At 39.7% G+C, this 24,651-nt stretch overlaps 2 protein-coding genes across 9 annotated transcripts in view; both read left to right on the plus strand.

Annotated features, from left to right (window-relative positions):
- The first annotated feature begins 18 nt into the window (after window positions 1-18).
- LOC110469695 (uncharacterized) lies at window positions 19-19,728 on the plus strand. Of its 4 annotated transcripts, none has more exons than XM_021528698.4 (18): window positions 19-155; window positions 1,370-1,446; window positions 2,300-2,368; window positions 2,818-2,848; window positions 3,947-4,006; window positions 4,542-4,601; window positions 4,903-4,983; window positions 5,812-5,948; window positions 8,699-8,821; window positions 10,129-10,171; window positions 11,067-11,180; window positions 11,529-11,643; window positions 13,664-13,709; window positions 13,989-14,048; window positions 16,097-16,204; window positions 17,261-17,357; window positions 18,368-18,556; window positions 19,362-19,728. In XM_021528698.4, the coding sequence occupies exons 2-18, from the start codon at window positions 1,396-1,398 to the stop codon at window positions 19,439-19,441; spliced, it is 1,464 nt and encodes a 487-aa protein (XP_021384373.2). In that variant the 5' UTR covers window positions 19-155; window positions 1,370-1,395; the 3' UTR covers window positions 19,442-19,728. The 4 variants fall into 4 exon arrangements, with proteins under 4 accessions (XP_021384373.2, XP_085427936.1, XP_021384372.2 ...); XM_021528697.4 differs by lacking the exon at window positions 19-155 and adding an exon at window positions 633-767; XM_085571810.1 differs by lacking the exon at window positions 8,699-8,821.
- Window positions 19,729-23,377: 3,649 nt separating this feature from the next.
- TEX10 (testis expressed 10) overlaps window positions 23,378-24,651 on the plus strand; it is a 54,548-nt gene continuing 53,274 nt past the window's right edge. For 2 of the 5 annotated variants that reach the window (XM_077784717.2, XM_085571816.1), the window contains exons 1-2: window positions 23,378-23,438; window positions 23,849-23,971. The gene's annotated coding sequence lies outside the window, so the exon portion shown is untranslated. Of the gene's footprint in view, window positions 23,439-23,848; window positions 24,060-24,651 lie in introns of those variants that run through there. The other 3 variants (XM_077784723.2, XM_085571815.1, XM_077784716.2) reach the window with 3 other exon arrangements.

Genomic DNA, 24,651 nt, shown 5'->3' on the forward strand with positions numbered 1-24,651 from the left:
CCGCTCCCTCCAGCTCCCCGCAAACCCCGCGCTGGATTCCCGCCCGCCGCAGCACGGGCGGCGCGGCGCCGGCCTCTCCCGCGGGGACACCGCCGTGCCGCGGGGACACCGCCGTGCCGCGGGGACACCGCCGTGCCGCCCGCCCGGGCCTGCAGGTGCGGCGGCGCTGCGGGGAGGCGGCGCGGGGAGACGCGCGCGTGTCTCTGTGCGTGTTTATATGTGCGCGTGTGTTGTGGGGAGCGGCGTGCGAACACCCAGCGCCCGCCAGGAAGGGGGTGGGCAGCCCCGCCTGCACCGGGCGCGGGCGGAGTTCCCGGGACGCACGACCCTAGCGCGGCGTGCCCATCCGCATCCCGGTCCCGGGGCCCTGGGGCGGAGCGGGATGGGGAATTCCCGCCCCGGTGCGGCGGCCGCGGACCCAGCTCGGGCTTTACCTCCGACAGCGCCCGGCGGCCCCGCGCGCCTGCGCGCCAGCGCCCCCAGCGGCGGCTGCGGGAAGGGCCGGGGCTGCTGCGGCCGCCCCGTTCCCGTTCCGTTCCCGTTCCGTTCCGCGCCCGTCCCTGTCCCCGCCCGCCGGCGCCGAGCTCCCGGCCCGCGGCGCCGCCGGTGCCGTGCCCGGCCCGGCCGGGCTCCCGCCGCCCCGCCGTGCCTCCCCGCGCCCGCCGTGGCGCGGCTCCGTCCCGCCGGCGGGCCGGTGGCAGGTGCCGGAGCGGCAGCGGGGAGCGCCCTCGGCTCCTCCGGGCTCTGGACGCTGCCCGCCCGCCGGGGTGAGTGCGTGCGGCGGCGGCCCGGCGGGAGCGGGGCTGGGGTGCCGGGAAGGAAGGGCGCTCTGCCGCCTGGCGCCGCTCTTGGCGGGCGGTTTGGAGCTTCGGGGCCTCCCTGCTTCCCTTCCTCCGCTCCTTTCCCTCCCTCCTTTACTTCCTCCCCCGGCCCTTGGCCGCCGCGGGCCGGGTGGGACGTGTCCTTCTTCGCGAAGCCCGCCGTGTGCCTCCTGTTCCCAGGCGCTGCGTGCTGGCTGTGCCCATGTGTGTGTCAGCTGTCCCAGCCCCTGCGCGCAGTTCTGTCCCAGGAAAGAAGGGGGGAGCTTGAAATGGTCCGGATTAGTTTTCGTTTCGTTAGTTTTTGTTCTGCGTAGTCTTCTAGTGACGTTAATGTTTCCCGAGGGAAGCTCGCGGAGAACAATTGTTTCTTTCCATGCTGTAGTTTTGCTCGCGAGTTGAAAATAGGATCATTAGGCTGGACATTCAAAGGTTGAATGTAACTCAAAATAAAGCTGGAATGTGCCCAAACCTCATATAGGCGGAACAAAAATGTAAATAATTTTGTGGAACCTAAACAACAGCTTGCAATCTTTCTGTAATTTTCCTAGAATTTTTTATCATCTAAAGACTGAATATGGACCCTGAAAGTGAGATAAAGAAGCAAATAAACCCCTTTTACTGCAATGTAAGTATTCACTTACAAAGTTGTACTAAACCAAGTGTGAACATTCATTTTTTCTCTTGAGCAAGCTTGATAAACAGCACTGGAGCTGAACTTATTTTGGTTTCTTTGTCATGTTTGACTTGGATGTGTGTTAAGATTATTATTATAGTAAATAATAATATGTTTCTAAATAAAGGCATTCTTTTTAAAAGTGGATGATTAAGCGTAACTCCTGTTCAGACAAAAAATCCTGATTTCCCTGGTTGTCAGGTTTACTGCTGTTTTTTTAAAGCATCCTGGGATTTTTAGAAGAGAAGAAAATTTGGGCTGCTGCTGTTCATTCACGTGAATTTAAACCTAATCTGCTCCCGTTCCAAACTGGCCCAGGCGTAAACCAGCTGTGATAGGGAAGTTTTCCAAAGGGAGCGAGGCAGGCCCTGAACTGATCAGAGTAAGCGTGTTAGTGTGGATGCAGCACTTAAGGCTCACCTCATGCAGGTGTCATAGCTTGTCACAATTATGCCGTGGCTGTGGCTTAGCCTTCCTGTAGAGTGTGTGAGGAAGGTCTTGGATCTGTCTTCACGTATCCACACATGCCCACACAGAAAGTGTTATGAGATAGCTGCAGAGTTCTGCAGCATCTGAAATTCTTACATGGTGTGGAAACTCTGGTTCATTCCACTGTGTTTTTGGTGGTCTTGGAGCCTTATAAAATTCAGTTTTAGGAGGCTGCTCTAGTTTGTCTTTGAAGTAGTAGTACTTTTGTAGAACTTAAGCTATCCCAACAATTTGGTAGTAGATATGTTTTAATATCAGTGATATTTTATTTCTCTTGGTGTGTGTGTAATGCTAGAAACACTTCTCTTTAACCTAGATTTGCAAAATCTGGTGTTCTTCTGCATTAAACTTGCAGACTCATTTCCTTGGAGCAAAACACAGGATGGTAAGATCAGTTTTTGAATGCACCTTTTGTCAAATTTTACCAATTTATTTAGCAACAGATTATGGGATTTGAAGTATAGTTTTGGTGTGGTGGTGAAACATACAATTTCAGACATTTAACTACTTTTGCTAATTTACTGTCTTCTCTACAATGATAAAATAGAATGTGGTTTTGTGCAATCGTCCTATCAGAACATGTTACATCTTTCTGTCTAATAAATACAGTACATGAAACTACATGGCTGTTAATAAAGGGAGAATGGAATTACATAAATCATAGACAATCTCCAGAAGAAAAAGGGATGTTTTTATTTTTAAATTTTCATGTAATTATTCACTTGAGATAGTCTATGCTGTTGGTATTAATCTAACACATATAAGAAAAGCTTTTAATTATTATGTTTTGACTCTTAAGTGTCTTCTTTTTTGGTTGATAACTTGGTAATTTAGGTTGAAGAAGCATTGAAAACTCATGGCATGCGTAAGTACAAGATTTTTTTGCTTCCTGCTGTGTTCTGTACCCACATTTTTCTCCCTGCCCCAGTGTAGGTTTTTATGAAGCAATGAGAAAAATACTTTCTCAAGACTTGTGTTTTAAGACCTGTCCTGTGTTTTTTAATAATATAACTACCTAATCAATCAGTAATGTGAGCAAGAGGTACGCAAAGTTGATTAACAAGCACTAGCTAGAATACTAAAAATCAACTACATTAAATTTTTGAGAAACCCTAAAGAATTCAAGACATGAGAGACCTTCAAAGTTTAAAATATAATCTAAAAACCTATGCTTTTTAAAGCATGTAGAAATATTGTATATACTTTATATTTGTTTTTGAAAAGGGGTAGATTTGCTTCAGCTAATTAAGATATTTTTAATACTTTTAATAGGTTTAATAAATTGTTAAACCTCCTCTGGGTCTTGATGAACTGGTCTAGTTCCAGAAGGAGTGAAGGCCTAACTACACTCACGATTGTTTTCCTAATTTGGTTTCATGATACACCAAAATGTCTTTTCAGTTTTTTACAGTTCATTGCTCCTAGAATTTGGTTTGATTGTTGTTCAAGTCAGACATAGTCATTGGACCTACCTGATCTGAGAATTTTTGTTTGGAATGTAGTGGAAATGTAAGTGATGAAATATTTAGCAGCCGTATGCTGCTGAAATAAATGTACTGAAATTCCTGATGCCCTCAAATATTTAGAGACATTGAACTTGATTGATCTTCCTCTCTGTCTGCTTCATTGAATTCCCTGACATGCAATAACTTTGTTGTTGTTTGGTGTGAATTTTTTTTGTCCATCCTTTGGAGCGTGGTGCTGATGACACCAGGGTCATGAGTTCATGGGTTCAGTCCTTGTACGGGACTCAATGATCCTTGTGGGTCCTTCCAATGCAGAACAGTCTGTGAATCTGTGAAAAAAATCTCTTAGCATGTTCAAAACTTAACTTAAACATTGCTTTGTTTTCTTTGTCAACAGAAGCTCAAAGAGTTTTTTTCAAGTAGTTAGTCAATTATTTTACCAAATTATTTTTTATACTAACAATTTTTTTTTTTTTTTTTTTTTTTTTTTTTTTTAGTTAAAACAGAAAGTTGCTTGGGGAAGAAACTGAAAACATCTGTGAAACTTCCTGATTTTGGTAAGAATGTTTAATGTTTCCCCCACACCTCCCCCCCCCAAAAAAAAAAAAAAACCAAAATGGAAGAAATAAAAATTTTTGAGGTATAATATTACAAGTAATATCTGGATCTTAGCAGGTCATTGGGAATTCATTTTTGTTCATTGTATTTTCAGTCTGCAGTAATATTTTCTGATAATACTTAATTTGTACAACTTAAATGCTTTAAAAAGAGAGGAAATAAGATTGGGGGGGCATAATGTTTTATAATGACTGATTTAATTTGTGATATGGGACCATGTATGAGCAAGGATTTGTACAGGAGTCAATGATCCTTGTGGGTCTCTTCCAACTCAAAATCATCTGTGAAAAAAAAATCTCTTAGCACATTTAAAACTAAATACAGTTTCATTTTCTCGTATCAGCAAAAGCTCAAACAGTTTTCTCCTAAAGTAGTCAGTTATTTTGCTAAATTGTTCTTTCAATTGTACTAACAATTTTATTTCCACTTCTTTCAGGTTCTTACTTTTGGTTTCTTCTTTGTTTTTTTTTTTAGTTAAAACAGAAAGTTGCGTAGGGAAGAAAGTGAAAACACCTGGGAAACTTCCTGACTTTGGTAAGAATGTTTAATGTCTTTCCCCACGCCTTCCTGGAAAAAAATTTTAAAATGGAAGAAATAGAAAATTTTGAGGTACAACATTACAAGTGGTGTCTAGATTTTAGCAGGTCATTGGGAATTCATTTCTGATCACTGTACTTTCAATCTGCAATAATATTTTGTGATAATACTTAATTTTTGCAACCCAAATGCTTTAAAAAGAGTGGAAATAAGATTGGGGGGCATAATGTTTTATAATAACTGACTTAATTTGTGATGCGTATGAGCAGGGATTCACTTGTATGTGAATTTCTTACAGTGCCACTTGAGCCAGAGAAGTTTAATGGACAGACATTGGAAGACCAGCTTAATACATGTAAAGATACAGAACCTGCACTTGGTGAGAGCTTTTAATACTGTAATTGTTTGGTTTTGGGATATTTACCTTTAAAGAGTACAGGTCTGTTTTTTAAAATGTAAAATTAGGTAATGTCTAACAAAGTCTTTTTATGGTTGCACTGAGTACCCAATAGAATGCTATGGAAGTGACAGTTCATAGTGATAAAATCATTGGCTTTGGCCTGGAACATAATTGGTTAGATACCTCATGTTGACAGTAGTCTCTAGAAACAAACTAAAGTGCTAGAACAGAAATGAATGTTAACTTTGAAGGTTAGTGTGGCTCTTTGCAATTTAACTACCCAATTTAAATTAATTTAATTTAATTTTTGTATAATGTAAAAGACCAATAGCAATGAAGAAACTATTCCGTATTTCAGAAGCTTTAAAAGGAATGTATTTATAAGTAATACATATTAGATAATGTAATACATATTAGATTATTAAATACTATGGGGAGGGGAGATAGGAGTTGACAGAAAAAACAACTAAGGACACATATTAAAATACATTCCCTTCTAATTAGTCAAAAAATAATTGTTGCTATTAATTTTTAGGATTTAGGATTAAAAAATCGTTGAGTCCTATATGGTAAGCATAAGACATCCTAAAAACATCAGTTTTATACCTTTGGTGTTCAAAAAGTCTACAGACCCAAAAGATAAAAATCTGATGGTTCTAAAAGTCTTCACTGATGTATTTGACATGCAGTAGTAATCTTTTCTTTATATGTCAGTGCTTTAAGATCAGTTCTTTTGCAACCAGCACTGATGATTTGTTCCAGCAAACATAAAATTTCCTAAGTTGTTTGGTTTTTTTTTCAATACAGGACTTAATTACATAATAGAATACCGAACAAAAGACAATGTTCCTTTCGTCTATGAATGTCAACTATGCTACTGTAAAACAGGACTGAGTAACATGTTCATGCATGTTTGTGGTTCCAAGCACAGACTGGCATACTTGGTAAGTTGTTTTTTTTTGATTTTTGTTTGTTTTAATGTAATGATTAAAGGCAAGAATTTTTTAGTCATATTTTGATTTAAAAAAAGATCAAATTTAAGGTTTTACATAAGCTTCTGTGAAAATCTTGGTATTGCAATTGTGCAACTGTTATGAATAGACTTAAAATTCTTATCAGTAATGTGTATGTCTGTCCATTGCTTGACACTGAGTTTAGTTTATTCTGTTTTGGTCAACCAATAATGAAATCTATAGTTAAAATGGACTAGAAATAGATATTTGACTGATTTTTGTATAATTTAAAAGAGCAGTAGCAATGAAGAAACTATTCCATCTTTCAGATGCTTTAAAAGGAATGAGTTTATAAATGATATATATTAGATAATGTGATACATATTAGATTATAAATACTGTGACTTGGAATCAGTGGGGGGGAAAACCCAACTCCTATTCTGTTTTGAGGCTGGACAAGACATGTCTGTTCTGTTGCTTGTTTTATGACAAAGCTCTTGAGGTTCATGTCAGCTCACAAACATTCAAACACATTATCATTTTCAATATGTTTAGACAAATGAGGCTCTCCAGTCTCTGAAAGTTTACTTGAGTATATTGACTTAGGATGGGCTTTAACAAAACTGAGAAAGCAATATTCTGAAAAGTATTTTGATATTTTCTGTAAAAGTCTCTGAAAATTGGTATTAGGTTCAACACATCTTAAAGTTACAGACAGCTGAGTTCACACAGTATTTTGGGGCAGCTTAAGGCCTAATGTTGGGTGTGCTGCTATGAATCTGCAGCGATGTCCTTCATAAACACCATACTGTTTCTAGTCATTAATTCAGATGTACATGCTGAGTTTTGATGTTCTCAGCTATTGCATTTCTGCTTACTTGGAACTGTTTCCTGCAATTCTGGATCTTACACTTGTTAACTGCATCTCTGCTAAATTCTTAAGTGCTATAAAAATATAATAAGTCATGAAGGATAACTTTTAAGTTGTGCACCTGAGCTGGATTACCCTTAGTAGTGGAAAAGTCGGGAGAGTAAATGACTGGAATTAGCTCTGCTGAAAAAGGAGCCTCGGGGTCCTGGTGGATAACAAACTCAAGATAAGTAGTGTAGCTTGGTGTCAATGGAGGCTAGCAGCAAGCTGAGCTCTACTAACAAGGGAGATCAAAGGAAGTGATTATTCCCCTGTTCTTGATCCTTGCTAGGCTGTATTCAGGGTATTGTATTCAGTTTTGTACTATTGCAGAAAGGAGGTTATTTATGAAATTGAACTAGTCCAGAGGAGAGCTGCCAAGATAGTCAGGCAGCTGAAGCACACTTGTACTATGAAGAGAAATTAAGGTAGTTGGGTTTTTTTTCTGGCTGGAGAAGAAAAAGTGTCAGAGGGATCTAACAGTAACCCTCCAGTACCTCAGAGAAGGTTATTAAGGCAGAACCAGACCCTTTTTGGTGCTTCTTGGCAGGAACATAAATTCAAGCAGGGGATTTTTATACATGACATATAGAAGATGTCCCTCAGGGTTCTATGCTGGGACCAGTTCTGTTTAATATCTTTATTGATGACATGGATGAGGGGATTGAGTCTTTCATTAGTAAATTTGCAGATGACACTAAGCTGGGAGTGTGTGTCGATCTGTTTGAAGTTAGGAGGGCTTTGCAGAGACACCTGGAGCAGTTGGATGGATGGGTGGAATCCAATAAGATGGAGTTTAAGAAGTCCAAGTGCTGAGTCCTGCGTTTTGGTCACAATAACCCCCTGCAGCGTTATAGGCTGGGGACGGTGTGGCTGGACAGTGCCCAGGCAGAAATGACCTGGGGGTGCTGGTGACAGCAGCTGAACATGAGCCAGCAGTGTGCCCTGGTGGCCAAGAAGGCCAGTGGCATCCTGGCCTGGATCAGGAATGGTGTGGCCAGCAGGAGCAGGGAGGTCATCCTTCCCCTGTACTCAGCACTGGTGAGGCCCCACCTTGAGTGCTGTGTCCAGTTCTGGCCCCTCAGTTTGGGAAGGATGCTTGAGCACATCCAGAGGGGGCAACAAGGCTGGTGAGGGGCTTGGAGCACAAACCCTGTGAGGAACAGCTGAGGGAGCTGGGGGTGTTTAGCCTGGAGAAAGGAGACTCAGAGGCGACCTCATCACTCTCTACAACTCCCTGAAGGGTGGTTGTGGTCAGGTGGGGATTGGTCTCCTTCACCAGGCAGCAACCGACAGAATGAGAGGGCAGTCTCAAGCTGTGTAAAGAGTTGAGATAGGTTGGATATTAGGAAAAAGTTTTTCACACAAAGGATGACAAAGTTCTGGAATGGCCAGTGGAGTCACCATCCCTGGATGTGTTTAAAAAAAGACTGGATGTGGCACTCGGTGCCATGGTTTAGTTGAGGTGTTAGGGCATGTGTTGGACTTGATGATCTTTAAGGTCTCTTACCTAGTCATTCTGTGAATTCTGTCAATTTTTTGCTGTGAGGGCAGTCAAGCATTGGAGCAGGTTGTCTGGAGAAAAGGGGATATCTCTCTCTCCAGAGGTTTTAGATCCAAGCAGGCAAAGCCCAGTGCAACCAGTACAGCATTCATTGTCAACCCTGTTTTGAGGTGAAGATTTGGCTTCAATTCCCTAAATTACTCTGTGCATAACCATTTTAATAATTTCTGCCATGTATCTGTAGAAGTTGATTTATCTCCCATGATTATTAACTGTGTTAGATCTGAAAGGAATTGTGTGACTTAAGGACATGCATTTATTTTCTAGAGACAACATTATCCAGAGATAGCACAATCTGATGAAGTTAAGGGTAAAGGCTCTGAACTAAACAAAAGAGTTAGGCAAATTGGATTAACAATTGAGAAGAAAGAAGGAAGAAAACAAATACAGGTACATTTCTCTTAAGAATTCTAGAAGCTTTATATTTAATAAAATAAAAAAATGTAATTTCCATTATGGTGGGCAGATATGCTTTGGAAGGTAAGAAAAATCTTGCTTTTTAAACCCTTTTTACAGGTTCTTTTTGTCATTTTAGTAATTCTTCCAGGGTTATTCTGGACTAAATTTCTCTATATGCAAAATATATATACTGATATTTAATGAATTCTCAGCTCTATGTGTGTGTAAAATAAGTTGTTCTTTGTTACTAGGAAACTGCCTTTATAACTTTTCTGAATAGGTTCTGCTTTATAAACACTTGTGGCAATTCTCAGGGAAGCCAGGTAAAATTTCTGATAGTACAGGTGGAAGTGTGAGAATTTGCAGGTTGACATGAGATAATCAGCAGTGCTGTGGGATCACAGAGGCACTATAATCTTAAATTCTTAGAGAGCTGCACCCTTAGAAACATATTCATGTGGAGATAACGTCATATTGCTCTTGGTTGATACTTGCACTGCAGTAAGACAGGATAGGATATTTATTTTATTTTATTTATTTTATGTGGACAGGATATTAGTGACGTTTCTTCTTGAGGCGCACCTCACCACCAGCTGGTTCATGACAAGCTTATTGAGGTGCTCACAGTTCTTTGTGGTACATGTAAAATTTGTTTTCTTCATCAACTTCAATTTCTGTCAGCATCCTGCTCGTTAAGCCGTGTTTCTTGACAGGATCCCTAGCTAATGCTACATAATGTGCATTTGGAAGGATGTCTCCTTCCAAGGTGGAGCTCCCAAGGTTCCTATTTTAAAGCTGGTGGTGTCCTGCCCATCTGAAGAGAGACTTGTTTTTCTTTCTGTGTGATACTATCACACTTAAGTTCAAGGATTAGAACCTGCTCTGATCCTACCCATTTCTGATAAAAAACAAATACTGGAAGATCAAGTCAAGAATGATTGCTGTAGAAGGGAGAGATTTCAGATTATCAAATCCATTCTGTCTGTCCTTCATTTTTAACCTCTACTTAAAAAGAAAAGCAGCTGACTGTTGGCAGCAACGTTTTCATTTGACTTGAGACTGTTTATTTTACTGTTTAATTTTATTTTTTTCTAAGTTCTAGAAGAAATTTATTTATGGTAAATAAATGTCCAGGTAAACTAACTTATTGACTTTTTGAATATCCATTGAGGGATTTACACACACTTGTTTTACATTACTAGTCATATATTCTTAAAAAATAAAAATTAATGCTGATGAAATATCTATGAAATAATTTTATCCACAAAATAACTAACATAAATGGGTTTTATTTTTAGGTTGTTACAGGTGTTCGAACAATGAGAAGGAAATGGCAAGAATGTAAGTGTGCTCAGAGGGGTGCAAATTGTCCATTATGTATTTGGTCCTCCTTTGATATAAATCAGACCAGGGTAGTCTGCAGTGCCAGCTACTCACCAGCATTTTGGTGAACTGGACAAAAGGAGCAGACTGGGACTCTATGCTAGTAGTTAATTTGCAGTACAGAAATCCAGAGAGAATTCTTAAAGGTCTTATCTCTGAAAGAAAAATTTTCTGTTTTACTAGCCATTGATACTCACAAAATTGTAGGAATGTAGTGTGAGATCTCCCCACTCAGTTTAATGTTTTAAAACTCATTGTAGTACACTGTTGTCCAGGTGGACAGACAATATGACTGAATGCCACTTGAGGAAATGGCTAAACTTTTCTATGATTCACATTGCCTGAAAAATAAAGATTTGAATTAAAACTCATGTACTTAATTTTGATGTATATTAGCATGCAAATAGTACCTTAAAATAGCTCAATAGAAATAATGAGATAATCTAGATTAGCAGTGTTGTACTCTGAAAAGAAAAAATAGCCATTTTGAATCTAAAAATTGTCTGAAATAAATTGAGTCCTATTCAAATTGGATTTCATGACTGTAACCTGTTGGTTAATGTGTCTTATTTCGCATGTGTCTTTGTAGCATTTTGCTACATTTAAAGTATTTGCATATTTTAGGAAATGCAAGCATGTCATTATAACCAGGCTATAAAATACTTTAAACTTTGTTGCTAATTTGTAGTTCGTATTTAATATGGTGTCACATAATAATGCTTATAAAATTGTTCTTGGTGTTTGTAAATACTGTTGCATGGAAACAGAGCTAGGTGAAATTGAAGTGCAGTAGGAGAACCACCCTCTATCAAGATAATGTCCATTGTGCTACATTTCATACATGTTTGTTTAGCTCTCAGTGCAGAGGACAGCCCTTCAAAAGCCAAAGTTCAGCATGTCGATGCGCCCCTTAGTAATGCAGAAAAAACAGATAATCAAGAGGAGAAACTGACAGACCCTATGCAAGGTAAGAGGAAAAATTATTTATTTATTTATTTATTTTACTTTCACTGGTGTATGAGTTATTTACTACTATATGTGCCTGTTCATGGCTTCCACAGCTGAGTTATAAAGGTGAATTTGCAAAGTTGTGTGGATGGCCTTAGGGTCTGTGGCAAAGGAAGGAATAATCCCAGTGTTTGTGAAGAAAACATTCTACTTCTACTGTTTTTTTATGTTCGATTTTTACTTCTTCATAAGATACCTTACTGCAACCTTTAGTTTATATTGATGTTGTCTTTATTCTTTGTTTGGAATATTTTTAAATTTAAAACACTAGGAAAACATTACTTAATATACTTTCTTATTGTTTTAGATGAAAATAATGTTCAGGATGAGAATGAAGAAAGCCAGAAAGAACAGACAAAACCAGATGAAAAAGTTGAACCTAGTAATGCTATTGAAAGCAGCAAAGGCAACAGCTCAGAATGGTAAAAGAAAAAAATCACCACCTTCAAACCCATTTAAATTAACTTAAAGGAAAATGTTTTGCGTGACCATTGTCTATTGGATTTGCATAATAAAATCCATGTCTTCTGAAATTGTGCTCAGCTGTAAACTTCTGTAATTGACAGAAAACCTGGTGTATGTAAAGTGGCCTCAGACGTTGCTCTGGATGCAGCTGGCTTTTGTATTTAACTATTATCCTTAAGGCATACTTGTCATGTGCTGTTCAAATGTTCCAAAAGAATGTTTCCTCATGGTTTAAAACTGTCTCTGTTACAGGTTCATGTCAGATAGTTAAAGTGGTGTATGAACTGATTTTGGAAGGGAAAAACAATCAGTAATAGTTAAAACAGTTGAGGTTTCTGCTTTACAAATGATTTTGTGGAGGAACAACAAGTGTTTCAAAGGAGCAGCCGTGTTCTAAAATGGTGAAGCTGCGCTTGCTGATTGTGAGCATCTTATTAGTAACAGAGTTGTGAGTTGAGTAACTGTCAGCCTTTGTGTGAGGAGGACATCTCCAGCATTGGTCATCTTTGTGCACCAGGAGCCAAAGGAGGGCATTCAGTAAGGGATATACAGGCATCAACCCAAACACCCAAACACAAGACTTTTGTTCCAATGATTTAGTTGTTTTTTTCGTAATAACGTTCCTTTGGAATGTGTTCTGACTTTAAACCAGTAATATGTCTCCCAGACATGGAGGGCTAACACCTTTTGCTTGTTTACTGGTAAAGAAGAAATTTTCATGTTCCTGAAGTACATTTTTTCAGACTTGCCTCTCTGTGGAACAACTATTATGGAAAACAATGAATTGAAACCAGATTCAAGTCCAGGTTTATGAATCTTTGTGTTTACTTACTGGCTTTCAGATAACTAACAGTTCTGAATTGGAACCAGTTTGTGAAAACATGAAGAATAGGAAATGGATAAAAGCTCAGCTATCCACATGTGGAGATGCTGAGGTTTATTTCTGCCTGGTACTGATCTTCATTGTACAGTCTTGTACTTTTAAATTTTAAGAACAGCTTCCTTTGGAGTATCACTTAATGGTTTTCTTTTAATCTGGCTCAGATAGATTCTGGGTGACTATTAGCAGCCGGGTGTTTCAGTAAGAGACTGACTTGGAAGTTAGTTACTAAATTAGGGCTTCAGCTTGTTCCTTTAATATTTATTTATTTATGCGAGACTAGTGAGAAGATATGAACTCAATATATAGTATCTTAAAAGAATTAAGATCAGATCCTCATTGACAACTTGTTTCCACTTAAAGTTTCTGCAATGCCTGTCTGAGAATTTCTGACTCCTCATTTCTTTGTAGTTGTTTCTGAACAAACTGTCATCTGAAGATGTAAATCTTTTTATCATCATCTGCTTTTACTAAACTTTTGATTCCTAAGAAACAGTTCAAGGCAGGAGAGAGCCTAGGCTTGGCAGTCATATGGATTTGGTTAATTTAGGAAACACACAGCTACTCTCAGCCCTGGTTCCTGGGCTTGCAAAAGGATGGAATGCATCTGTAGTAGCTTTAATGGCAGAACAGCACAAATATGGCACAGGAATGTTTATCCATATGGGCATTTTATGCCCATTATTTGCGTGACTGCATTGTAAAACACTAATTTTTAATAGCTGAATTTTTTAGAGGCAAGTTTGTGAAGTGCTGATAAAAATCCAGCTGTAATTAGGAGCCTTGTCTTGCTGCAATGTCTACAAAAATCTTACAGCAATTACCACCAATGTCAAGCTTTTTTATTAACTCTGGGTTTTAGAGCTTATGTGCTAGATAATCACACTAAAACAAACCCAAACCACATAAATAATTTTTATGATGATCTGGGATGACTGGGATTTCTCTGAGGAAATAATATGTGACCTTTCTTTCAGAGTGTGTCAGAACTAATGTAGTAGTAGTGTATCAGGAATTTAAACTGATTATCAGTTATTGGATGGCTGCACATTTTTGCTGGATCAGCCAACTGAATGTATTATTTATTCTATTTTAAGGTGTGAGACTCATAAACAATCAGAGGAAGAAAACCAGGAAGCTCAGGTGAATATTTTTCTGTTAATGAGTTACTCCATTTTCCAAATAGTTGGGGGAATTAATTAATATATGATTGGCAATGGTGTTTGCTTACTCAATATTATTCCAAATAAATTAGATACAAAGTTACTATTAACAGGGTTTTCTCCTACTTTGTTATGGAAACCTATGTACACATTTCATAACAGCACAAACAATTTGAATTGTAGAGTAACCATAATTATGATTGTTTATAGGTGCTGCATATAATAGATCTAAGGATCTCTTTCTTTTTATGTTAAACAGAAAGAATTTACAGCAGATCCTCAAGAATTCACTAGTCAAGAAGAACTGTTGGGTTATTTGGTGAGTGTTAAATCTTACCTTACAATATAATTTTTGGGAAAAAAAATTAAAAACTTAAAAAAGAAATCACTGGTTTGCTGAGTCTAAAATGTAGCAAGTAATGAAAGGCAGAATGTAGGCAATCTGGTAATCTAACAGATTACCATTTTGCCAGAAGGCAGGATTCAGAATAAAATAAATGTCACTGAATTTATAATGTGTCTATTAATTTTCAAGCTTCTGGAAATTGTTTTTGCCAAAATAATGGTTTACTGTCAGAGAAATTACTTGCATTGAAAATTCTTTTTTTAAAACTATATCTTAGCTTCACTCCTTAACTACATGTTGAGGTAATATGACCTTTTCAAACTTTATTTATTCTTTGTTTCTATAACTGGTGTATACTTTTCAAATGAGGAAATTGGAAAGATGTAATTCAGTAACAGACAAAGCAGAATGAAGACAACTATCTGAGACATGTAGAAAGGAAAGAAGGATTTTTAAGAAATAAAATGCAAGTTGTGTATTTAAAATGCGGCGGTCCCACCACCCTGGCCCAGAGTGCCATAACTGCAAAATCTGCCTCTCTAAAAAAGTGTCAGAACACTAGAATACTGTTCAGTTGTTGAAAATGTATATTATGTACACATGCACAGCAGTAATACAATCAATAAAAGTGGAAAACTGTCATTTTCCAGTTTTTAGATGTATCAACGACAGTCATGATCTTGCATATAGAAATGGTTATTTCCATAAAATCACTGACAGACTCTATGGAAATCTTTACTGATAATTGCTTAAATTACTGCATGTAATTTAAGCACTATTGCCTATCATAAAATGGTTTTGTCCTCTTTTTTTATAGGGAATTATTAGGTATAGAGCTTACACCTTGCTAATAAAACTTGAATTTGTTTTGAGGAATCATCTTTCTTAGTATGATTGTCCTCTGAGAAGAAAAGAGGACTGTTGGGAATGTGATTGGAACAATGTCCTGTTTTTGAAAGTGTGAAAATTGTTTATTTTTGCATCTACAGTAATTTTTTCAAAAGCTGCATTGTGTTTGTATTGTTGGATTCAAAGGTTTGTTATGTGGTGAAAAGTAATTTTACAGGTATCTTTTTTGCACTTGCTGTTCATATTTTGTAAAGCTGTCCAATAATTATCCATACTATATTTTTTTTATTACCTCATAGCAAAAATATCCTTGCCATAATTTACTCTTCTTACTCCAGTTAGCTTTTGACAAGATCTTCATTAAATGTAACTTGTGCAAACCAGGAGACAGAAATACTGTTAGTGTTAAAAATGTAATACAGTCCCTGTTACACTGTCTCTGATGAACTTAATGTTAAGTTTCAATTACTTATTTTCCATCGTCTAGTGTTGTTTAAAGGTGTTTGTTGAGCTGTTAGGACACACCTAGAGTTCTGTTGCTTTGTCCCCAGGAAAGAGTTTTCAGCAGAGCTTTCTTGGTGTAGACAAGAGGATGACACATGTTGACCTCTCTGTGAGTGATGTTGGTACTAGAACTTACTTCCCTAGTACAGCTTCAAGCTTCACAACTTCAAAACTGCTTTTTCCTCAGACTTTTAGGGGAAAAGAAGGTTAATGAAAGGAAAGGCAGCATGTACTTTTAAATTCAGTAGCATTCTGGCTTTTTGCTACAATCTAGAGAAATGGGTTATGACTATATTGCCTCAGGGAAGGTGTACACATTCATTTGTATGCAGGCATCTTGGCAAGAGATCAAAATACTTCAAGGAAAAGCATTATCTTCTATATATTTCCAGGCATATTTTTTTGTTATTCCTTTTCAAATTATTGTGTTGGGTAGCTGCATCTTCCTTCTCTTAGGTTTCTCTTTCATTCTACCTTCCTCCTCCCAGTTTATGGGATTAAAAATAAAAACTGTATTTGCTTTGTAATTTCATCCAAGTCTGACAGAAGGGTAGAGACAGAGAAAATGAGGTGCCTGCAGGTTTGTTTATAAATTTTGATACTTCAGTTTTTCTGAGGAAAAATGTTTTATGGTGCGTTCTTTTGTTTCTTTTTTTTTTTTTCCCTAGCAATGTTTTGAGATACTGAATGAAGATGATGCTTCATTTATCCTGAAAGTTACACAGACTCTCACAAATGCACTGGTGGAATATCGGCAGCAGGCTGCAGCAAACAAAGTAATGCGGATTTTGTTTTGGTTTTATTCTACAAATCTGTATATTCCTGTGATTGTGCATTTTTGTTATTATAGATAATACAATAAAACAAAAAATGCGGTGGAGACTGTATTGTAAGTTTTGCTCGTTAAATACATAAATTTTGGTAGTGATGATAGGGTAAAATTTTATCTTTTCTGTTGATGAGTCTTAATTTCTGTTCAACAGTGCTTGCTTTTTTTTATTGTTGATAGAAACTAAAAAGTCATCTTGTCACTTATTTCCCATACTTTTCCTTACATCTACGTTTTTCTGCTACTTTTGCCCATTTTTAATTCTGACTGAAGCTTTTCTCACCTCTACTGACTTGCATAACGCTCCTGTTTTGTATTCCTTTTCTGTTCTCAGGCTTCACTTTATTCACCATGTTATCACACATCAGTGACATTAATGTTTTTTCTTATACAACTTCTGGTCGTAGTCTTTGGACTGTTCTTTCTGAGGTCTCTCAGAAAGAGATTCTTCTTCCATTATTAGAAACCCAGTTTTTCCCCTCTCTGCTATTACTTGTGACTGACTTATCTTTACATAGGCAGTACATATGGAGATGTTTTGAGCACTTTTCTGAGGCTGCTGACATGTTACAAAACAATGAAGTTCTAATTGAAATAATTTATAACCTACAAGGTGTGAATGACCAAATTGTTTTCCTACATTAGGCCTTGTTAGTATTCTAAACTGTGATCTTTCAGCTGGTAATTTTTTAGATAAATCTTCTCTTTTGAGTGTAAAATGCTTCCTTTTTAGATCTGACAAGTTGAGAATTAGCCTCAATGAGTATGACTTCATTGCCTAATATAGAGTTTTTTTGGACATAGAGGTACGATGGGCAGTGTATACATAGAAATTATTAGCCATTTGATTTGCAAACAAATACCTGCTTTTTCAGATTTTGTAGCAGAAATACTGGTCTTTTATTGGTTTGTGATCATTAAACATGTAGTAGTTCATTGTTCCAAGAGGTTGTCCTGATGAGATTTTAAACTTTTTTTTTTTTTTTTTTTTTTTTTAACTCAGGACCACTTAGGTGCTGGATATAATAGGGAAGCAGCACTGGAATATTCCACAGAACAGCCTATCCCAACTTCAGTAGATATTAATGACTCTGACACTGGTAATGTTGGCTTTGAAGTCTTTAATGTGGTTTAATCTTAACACCTAACCTTGCATAAATGATAGTAAGCCTTTCTTCCTGCTTTTCTAAAAGCAGTGCTTAAGAACAGACTAAAGCCAGAGTCAAGTAGCTTAAATGAATAGTTTTGGGTTTTTTTCCCCATCCTCTACTAATATTAGAAAGAGGAGACTATTAAAACACATTGATCCTACTTAACTGTAGGATCTGGGGAAAAATTGAGTTAGTACCAACTCTGACTTTTCTGTGTTCAAAGGCATCTGTTTCTAAGGAGACTTTCAAAGTTTCTTTGGCTTCTTTTTTTTTTCCCCAATATTTTTTCCCCTTCTTGATGGAGGAGATGTTTCCTGCAGGCCTAGTCAAAACAAGATGTTAGTAGAAAGTTATGTGGAATAAGGTGGATAATTCTCTTTAATACCTGAATAATCCAGCTACTTGGCCTCAGTATTTCTGATCAATTTTTTCAAAGAATCCCGTATTTCTTGGAGGTATTTTTCTTCTGATAGAAACAAATGGCTGCTTTTCTTAAACATAGGAAGTACATTCCTATGCTTGGAAAGGCAAGATACTCAGAATACTAGTGGCACTATTTGTGGGATCTTTTTTTTTTTTTTTCCTGTACTGTGTCAATTTTCTAGTTTTTTCTAGGAAGGTTAGCTTTTGAAAACCTTAATTTTTACAATAGTAGTAGCAAAAATTGCAATGACTTTGAATATATGATATTTGAGACTTTTATTCTGTTTTTGTAAGTGTAATGGAAATACCTTTCACCTACCTTCCCACCCTTGTTTCTCCAGGATTTTCTGTAAGTGGACAGCATTCCTGACTCCTGGTGGTTTGAAAATGTAGTAAAGTCAGATGTGAGCTATACTAGCAATACTGTTGTGCGAGACTGGAAATGCTTGCTTTGAAAAGCCCTATTTAGAGAAATAAGTAGTGAAGGCTCTTCAGAATCCTCTCTTACTGAAAAAAAAAATATTTCCCTTCTTTAGACTACTCATCAGCTAAGCTGTTCTTACCAGCTAATGAAGATGAACCCCAGAACTTTTCAAGTGGCTCTTTGGAAACAGCATACGAGAACAACATCACGACTGAATTCTTGAAAAGTGTAAGAAACATGAATGCTGAGGAAGTTACTGACACCTTACACAAAATAGTAGCATCAAATCCAGCTTTCAGAGGTAACTGGCGCACACATGTACACACACATATATAAAAAAATATACATAACATAATTTATTAGCTCTGTGAAATATTAAGGACTTACATGGGTTGAAGAACTTTGAGGTAGTAAGGAGAGTTGAAAGAATTCTTTTTTCCCACCCTCTAACTTTTGCAGGATACAGTTTAGGAATGGTAATTCAGAATAGCTGCCTTCCCATAAAGGCATTAAGAATTGCTGATTTTTTCTTAAATTCTCTCATTTTTGCATAGTAATATTTTTTGCATGGTGAGAGACAGCAAAATAAAATCAAACATACTGCTATTAGAAAATTAGAATCTTCTCTGTGCTATAAGTGGAGAAATGCTAGTTTTGTGAATACCAATAGTGAAGATTGTTTTATTTACCAGCTCCTGAAAGAAGTGTATTTGAACAGTAACATAGGAATAATAATGAATCAGAGACAAGTAGTCTCCGTTTTGCTTACAACTTTCTAATAAATGTCAGCTATTAAACCTTCCCACGTGTTCAGTCAACTACTCCTCTCTCTTCAGTAGCTTCCCGTGTATGTTTCTAACCTTCTCTGAGTGTGTAACCTCATAAAGGTTAAAAAAAGAACACTAAAGATGAGTACATTGTAGGAAAGCTTACAGTTTGCAGGCGCATACTGATTGCTCTCCGTTAGGATATTTTTCTTTTAATAAGGAAAGATCCAAAACTCATCTCAGCATCTGAATGTTTCAGTATAACATGTATTTTTAAATGAATTTTGTCATAAAATTGCTTGGTTTTTGATTTTGTGTGCTTCTTTGCCTTTAACTAAGGAATCGATATCCCAAATGTTATAAGGATCCTGACGGAAAGTGGAACTCTGAGGGGACCAAGCAATGGCAGCACACAGTGACATGGTACTTAATAGAGATAATATAGCAACATTTATTTTCTGTAAGTTTGTTGTTTTATTTCATTTGACTTCACTGGAGTTATTTTATAACATTTAAGTTTTGTAAAGTGTTTTTTAAATTAAATTAATAACTTGGTTTTTATATTCTTGTTGTTTATTTTTCCGTTTAGCTGAAGGTTCTGTATTGTGGTAAGGTTGTAAAGCTCATTCTTTTCTGTGTTAAAACAGCTTTTTAAAACAGGTAACTTGCTTTCTTCAGTATTATTAAATACTCTACATTGACAGTCTGAAGTTTTCTTATTGTTGGTTCTTTTACAAAGAATTATCAGCAGAATGAACTATTGGACTCAGCAGTACAAACTCATCCTACAATAAACGCTTGGAAGTTATTCCCTATGGCTGCTGGGACTGACTAAAAAGCCTTTCTAATCAAAAACCCTTTCCCATAAGTGTTATGAACAGGTCTCCACATTTTTTCTTAATAAGATTAAAAATAATAACAAAAGGTCAGTGCTGTCAGTTTCATGCTGAGATGAGAAGTGCCTGGATTATAGCTGATTTAGGGAGCATAGAAGCTCAGCAAAGTTAGTAGAAGTTAGGTATTTTTGCAAATTTAGAGATAGATCCCAACAGGTGTACCCAGGCACTGGCCAAGAGGCACTGATGTGGTGGCAAAAGTATCTTTTGTCCTTTATCCTGCCAGTATGAGAATGAAATGAAAGGTGGCTTACACTGTCATTCGGGCTCTTTTAACATGAACTTTTTTCCAGCTAAAGTAGTACTGGGTCTGAATGAATGTACATGTCTATATATTAATGACTTCTACTTTTGTGGGAAGGTGAAAAAACATTCTAAATGGTTATAAATTAGTTTGCTTGGGAAAAAATATATTTTTAAAGTGATTAAAATTCACTTCAGTTGTGATGCTGGGTAGCATTCAGTAGTTCTAGTTAAAGCTCTTCAGCTTTGCAGCCAAATACTGCTGTAATTTAGACATGCTGGGGCCAGATGGTAAATGAACTTTTTAGTGTTAACTTACTCTTTTTTTGAGATCTGGATGGAATTTGAGAATCTTCATCCTGTTGGTTTCACATCTTCATACCATGGAATGAAAGATGCAGTAAAACTAAGGTAACAAAGAAAGCAGGAACAAAATTTATGAGTTTTATTACATGAACAGACCCAGGAAGGAAAACAGTTCACAGAAAAATTAAACCACTGTGTTTTAAAGAAACTGAGGAATTTCTGGAATGCATCTAAATCTGTTCTTATCAGAGGCAGAGATGGAACCAGAGTTCTTACAGTTCATTTACTCGGTATAGGAACAATTTTAATGCCTGCTTAATGGAGGTGAAATTAATCAGTAAAAATTCTGAATTCTGAAAATAAAAACAGAAACATCTTTTTCCTGTTTGTTTCAAGATGGAGAACAATCTTAGTATTAAAATAACAAAACTAGAATATTTAGCTGTTATAAATGGCCATCTCTGAGACAGCTTCTTTTTCCTCTTACTGTGGAATCATTCCAAGTGAAAATAAAGTTACAATAAAGTTGAAATAACTTGGATTTGAGGTGGATTTTTTGCTTGGGTACAGGAGGAATATGCTGAAAAAGGAGAGACCCCTAAATCTGTAGTACATTGACATAAAATGGTTGAATGGTGTGCTGCAGAGTGCTGCTGTACCTCTCAAAGACAGCTGAGAAACCTGAACTGGGTAACAGTTAGCAAGTGTATGCTTCTGGAAATGTTTTCAAAGACCACAGTCAGTCTAACTTAGTCCATTCAGCTGCACAATTAGTTTTATTTTTATTTTTTCCTTTCTTACCTGGCGCAAATAGAGGCTGAAAAAGCATTGTATTATTTTATTTTTGTATCTGCCTCTGTTTTGTGATGGCTTGGTGTATTCCTATAGTAATGGAAAATGTATATTTGTGTTATATGTATATTTGTTCCAAAACACATTTCAATGTTTTACTTGTGCCAGTATTACACAGTAAGGGAAGAAAAGACATTATCTTTATTGATAATACTTAAACAATGCTGTTGGCTATATTTAATAGTATACATTTTTGGTTTCTCACAATAATAGCAAGGCAGACTTCTGAGGTAACTAGAGAATTAATAACATTAAAAGCTAAGCACTAACAAGAATTAAACCAAGAGAAAATTAATTTGCTGTAAAGCTTCATCTAGGTTTTACATATTTTACTGAGACCAGAGAGCTTTGAGGAAATGATTTTTAACAAAAAGCAGCAGGGAGAAGGTGTTCACATGTTAATTGGCAAGAAATGAAAAGTTTAGAACTTGCAACTGCAGAGTTGGTCTTGTGTGACTTGAGACGTTGTAGACAGGTGTGGAAACATCTTATTTGTTGTTTCCTGGATCTCCCAGGGTTTTGCACTCTCTTTCTGATATGGGAATTCATTACCCCTTTGGAGCAGCAAGCTTTATCTGGGTATGGCGTAAGCTTTATCTGGTGAAGCATGCCACATGGTTTATATGGGAAATAATAACCTTGTGTATGTGAAATAATAACAATAACCTCAAATGCCAATGCAGTGCCTTCACTGGAAGAATCACAGAATCAAATAGGTTGGAAAAGGCCTCAGATCAAGCCTAACCTATGACCCAACACCATCATGTGTACTAAACAGTGGCACTTCTGTCTTTCTTTAAATGCCTGCAGGGATGGTGACTCCATCACCTTCCTGAGCAGTCCATTCCAATGTCCTACCCTTTTCAGTAGAGAAATTCGTCCCAATGTCCTACCTCAACTACACCTGATACATATTAAGAGTCTGGCCTCTCACCCTGTTGCTGATTGCCTGGGAGAAGAGGCCAACCCACACCTGGCTACACTCTCAGGTGGTTGTAGAGAGTGATAAGGTTCCCCTTCAGCCTCTTCTTCTGCAGATTAAATAACCCCAGCTCCCTCAGCTGCTCCTCACAGGACTTGTGCTTATTTGGGTATTGGTTATTATTAATGTGTTCTTCTTTCCGCTGTGGTGCCAGAGCAGCCATGCTTCAGGGGCAGGGTGTACATCTTCACAGCACCACAGAGTAAGCCAAGGTGTGGAAGGGACCCGCAGCAATCATCCAGTTCAGCTCCTGGCCAGGGGTGTCTCCCGCACAGGATACCCCAAGATCACACCATGTGCTTGAGAGCCTTGCACAGTCACACCTTGAACTCAGGTTTGGCGCTGTGATCACTCCCGTGGGGAGCCTGTTGCAGTGCCCAGGTGTTGTGGACAGGCTTACAAAGGAACTTTAAAATAACAAAAAAAGAGGCCAGTTAAGTAAAAACAAGTAAGCCTGTTTATTACAAACCGAACAACTGGAAGCAAAAGCCTCTAAGTGTAACCTAGAGGTATTTCCAAAGAAACCGGCTCCAAGGACAGACCCGGTGTCAGACACCCCAGGCCTTTTAAAGTCTCTCTCTTGTCTTCTGGTTGGGATGCTCAGGATCCGTGCTGTGACAGGTTGTTAACTACATTTCTAATCACAATTTGTTACTTGTACCAACAACATTTAACCTTGTATATACATTGCAAACTACATTCCCCAAAAGTTTAAATTGTATGTTTTTGTTCGTAACACAAGCACCCTCCGGGTGAGGAACCTTTCCCTGATACCCAGCCTGAACCTCCCGTGACACAACTTCAGGCCATTCCCTCGGGTCCTGTCACTGGTCATCTCGGAGAAGGGATCAGTGCCTGCCCGCCCCTTTCCCTCTGGAGGCAGATGTGCGCAAGCGCGGCCCTATCCCAGACGGAGCCGGAGCCTCGGCGCCGCATTCCCGCCGGGCAGGGGACGCCGGCGAGACCCCTGGGTCCGCCCGGCCGGCAGGGGGCGCCGGCGCGTGCGGCCGCGGCGGAAGCGCGCGTGGCGCTGGCGGGCGGGGCGGGCGCTGGCGGCGCCGCTCACGTGGGCGGCCGCTTCCGGGCAGGCGCTCGGCGGGGGCGGAAGCGGGGCCGGCGCTGCCGCGCGCGTGGTTGGTGAGTGAGCGGGCGGCCGCGCGCGGGCGGCGCGGGAGGAGGCGGGCGGAGGCGGGTCGGGGTCCCGGGCCCGGCGCGGCCCCTCTCCGTCCGTCCCTGCTCGCGGGGCCGCCGCGCTCGCCCGGCCCCTGCGCCAAGGGCCGCCCGCCTTTTGTGCGACCCGCCCTCCCCTCGCGTCCCTGCGCCGGGGAGGCGGCGGGAAAAGCGGGAGCCGCCGCGCCGCGGGCCGGGTGCCGCTCCCGGGGAAACCGGAGGCATCGGCTCCGCCGCGCGCCGCCGCCCCTGCTGCACGTCCCCCGGCGGCTTCTCCCCGCCGCCGCTCCCGCCTCGCCCGGCGCTCCCGGGGCCGAACTTGCGGCCTCCCCGGCGCCGGGCCGGCACTGACGCGCCTTTATTTGAACGCCTCGTAGAGCGACTGGAGCGGGGCGGAGGGACGCGGCGCTCGGGCAGCGAGCCGAAGGATGTCCCGGGACGGCGAGGGAGGCAGCGTGACGGCCTAGACCCGCGGGAGGAGCGGCCGCTCCGGCGCTCGGGTACGGCGTGCGCGGCGCGGCGGGCGGTGCAGGTGGCGGCGGCGGGGGATGCGCTGCCGGCGCGGGAGCCGCGCGGAGGTGATCGCCTGTAAGTATCGCTGTGCTGTGCCGGGAGAGAGCTCGCCCGGGGGGAAATCCTTATCAGATCGGAGGAGTCAGGGCGTGTGCCTTGCCTTCGGGTTTCTCAGGATTTTCCTGACTGAGCAAGGTAATGAGGTTCTCTAAGGATGCCACTTGGGAGCTGCGAGGGAGTGAAGGCAGAATCATTTAGTTGGAAAAGAGCTCCAAGAGTTCCGAGGTCCCACCTGTAACCGAATATTTTCTGCGAGCCTGAGTGACGTCTGAAATGGTGTCTGAAAAGCACTGCATTCGGCTTTATGTTTAACGATTGGACGTTGCTTTAATGTTTCCGATTGTAAAACCGTGTTAGCGCTTAACTGTTAGGTGTTCAGTCTTGTTGGAGGAGGGCCTGGTGAAAGTACACAGAATCACAGGTTAGTTAGGGTTGGAAGGGACCTCTGGAGATCATTTAGTCCTGTCTGCCTGCCAAGGCACTATAACCTAGAGCAGGTGACATAGGAATGCATCCAGGTGGGTTGGATTTTCTCCAGAGACCTTATTGGGCAGCATGTTCCTCTGCTCTTATACCCTTAAAGTAAAGAATTTCTTCTTCATGTTGA

Source organism: Lonchura striata, chromosome 2, assembly GCF_050655825.1.
Source record: "Lonchura striata isolate lonStrDom1 chromosome 2, ASM5065582v1, whole genome shotgun sequence".
NCBI lineage: Eukaryota > Metazoa > Chordata > Aves > Passeriformes > Estrildidae > Lonchura > Lonchura striata.

What these genes read in the sequence shown, in the direction of transcription:
- LOC110469695 (XM_021528698.4), top strand. Translation starts at nt 1,396, where the DNA reads ATGGACCCTGAAAGTGAGATAAAGAAGCAAATAAACCCCTTTTACTGC. An exon ending in GAGAAGGAAATGGCAAGAAT is followed by an intron (nt 10,172 to 11,066) that starts GTAAGTGTGCTC and finishes ATGTTTGTTTAG; the next exon opens with CTCTCAGTGCAGAGGACAGC. An exon ending in AAGAACTGTTGGGTTATTTG is followed by an intron (nt 14,049 to 16,096) that starts GTGAGTGTTAAA and finishes TTTTTTCCCTAG; the next exon opens with CAATGTTTTGAGATACTGAA.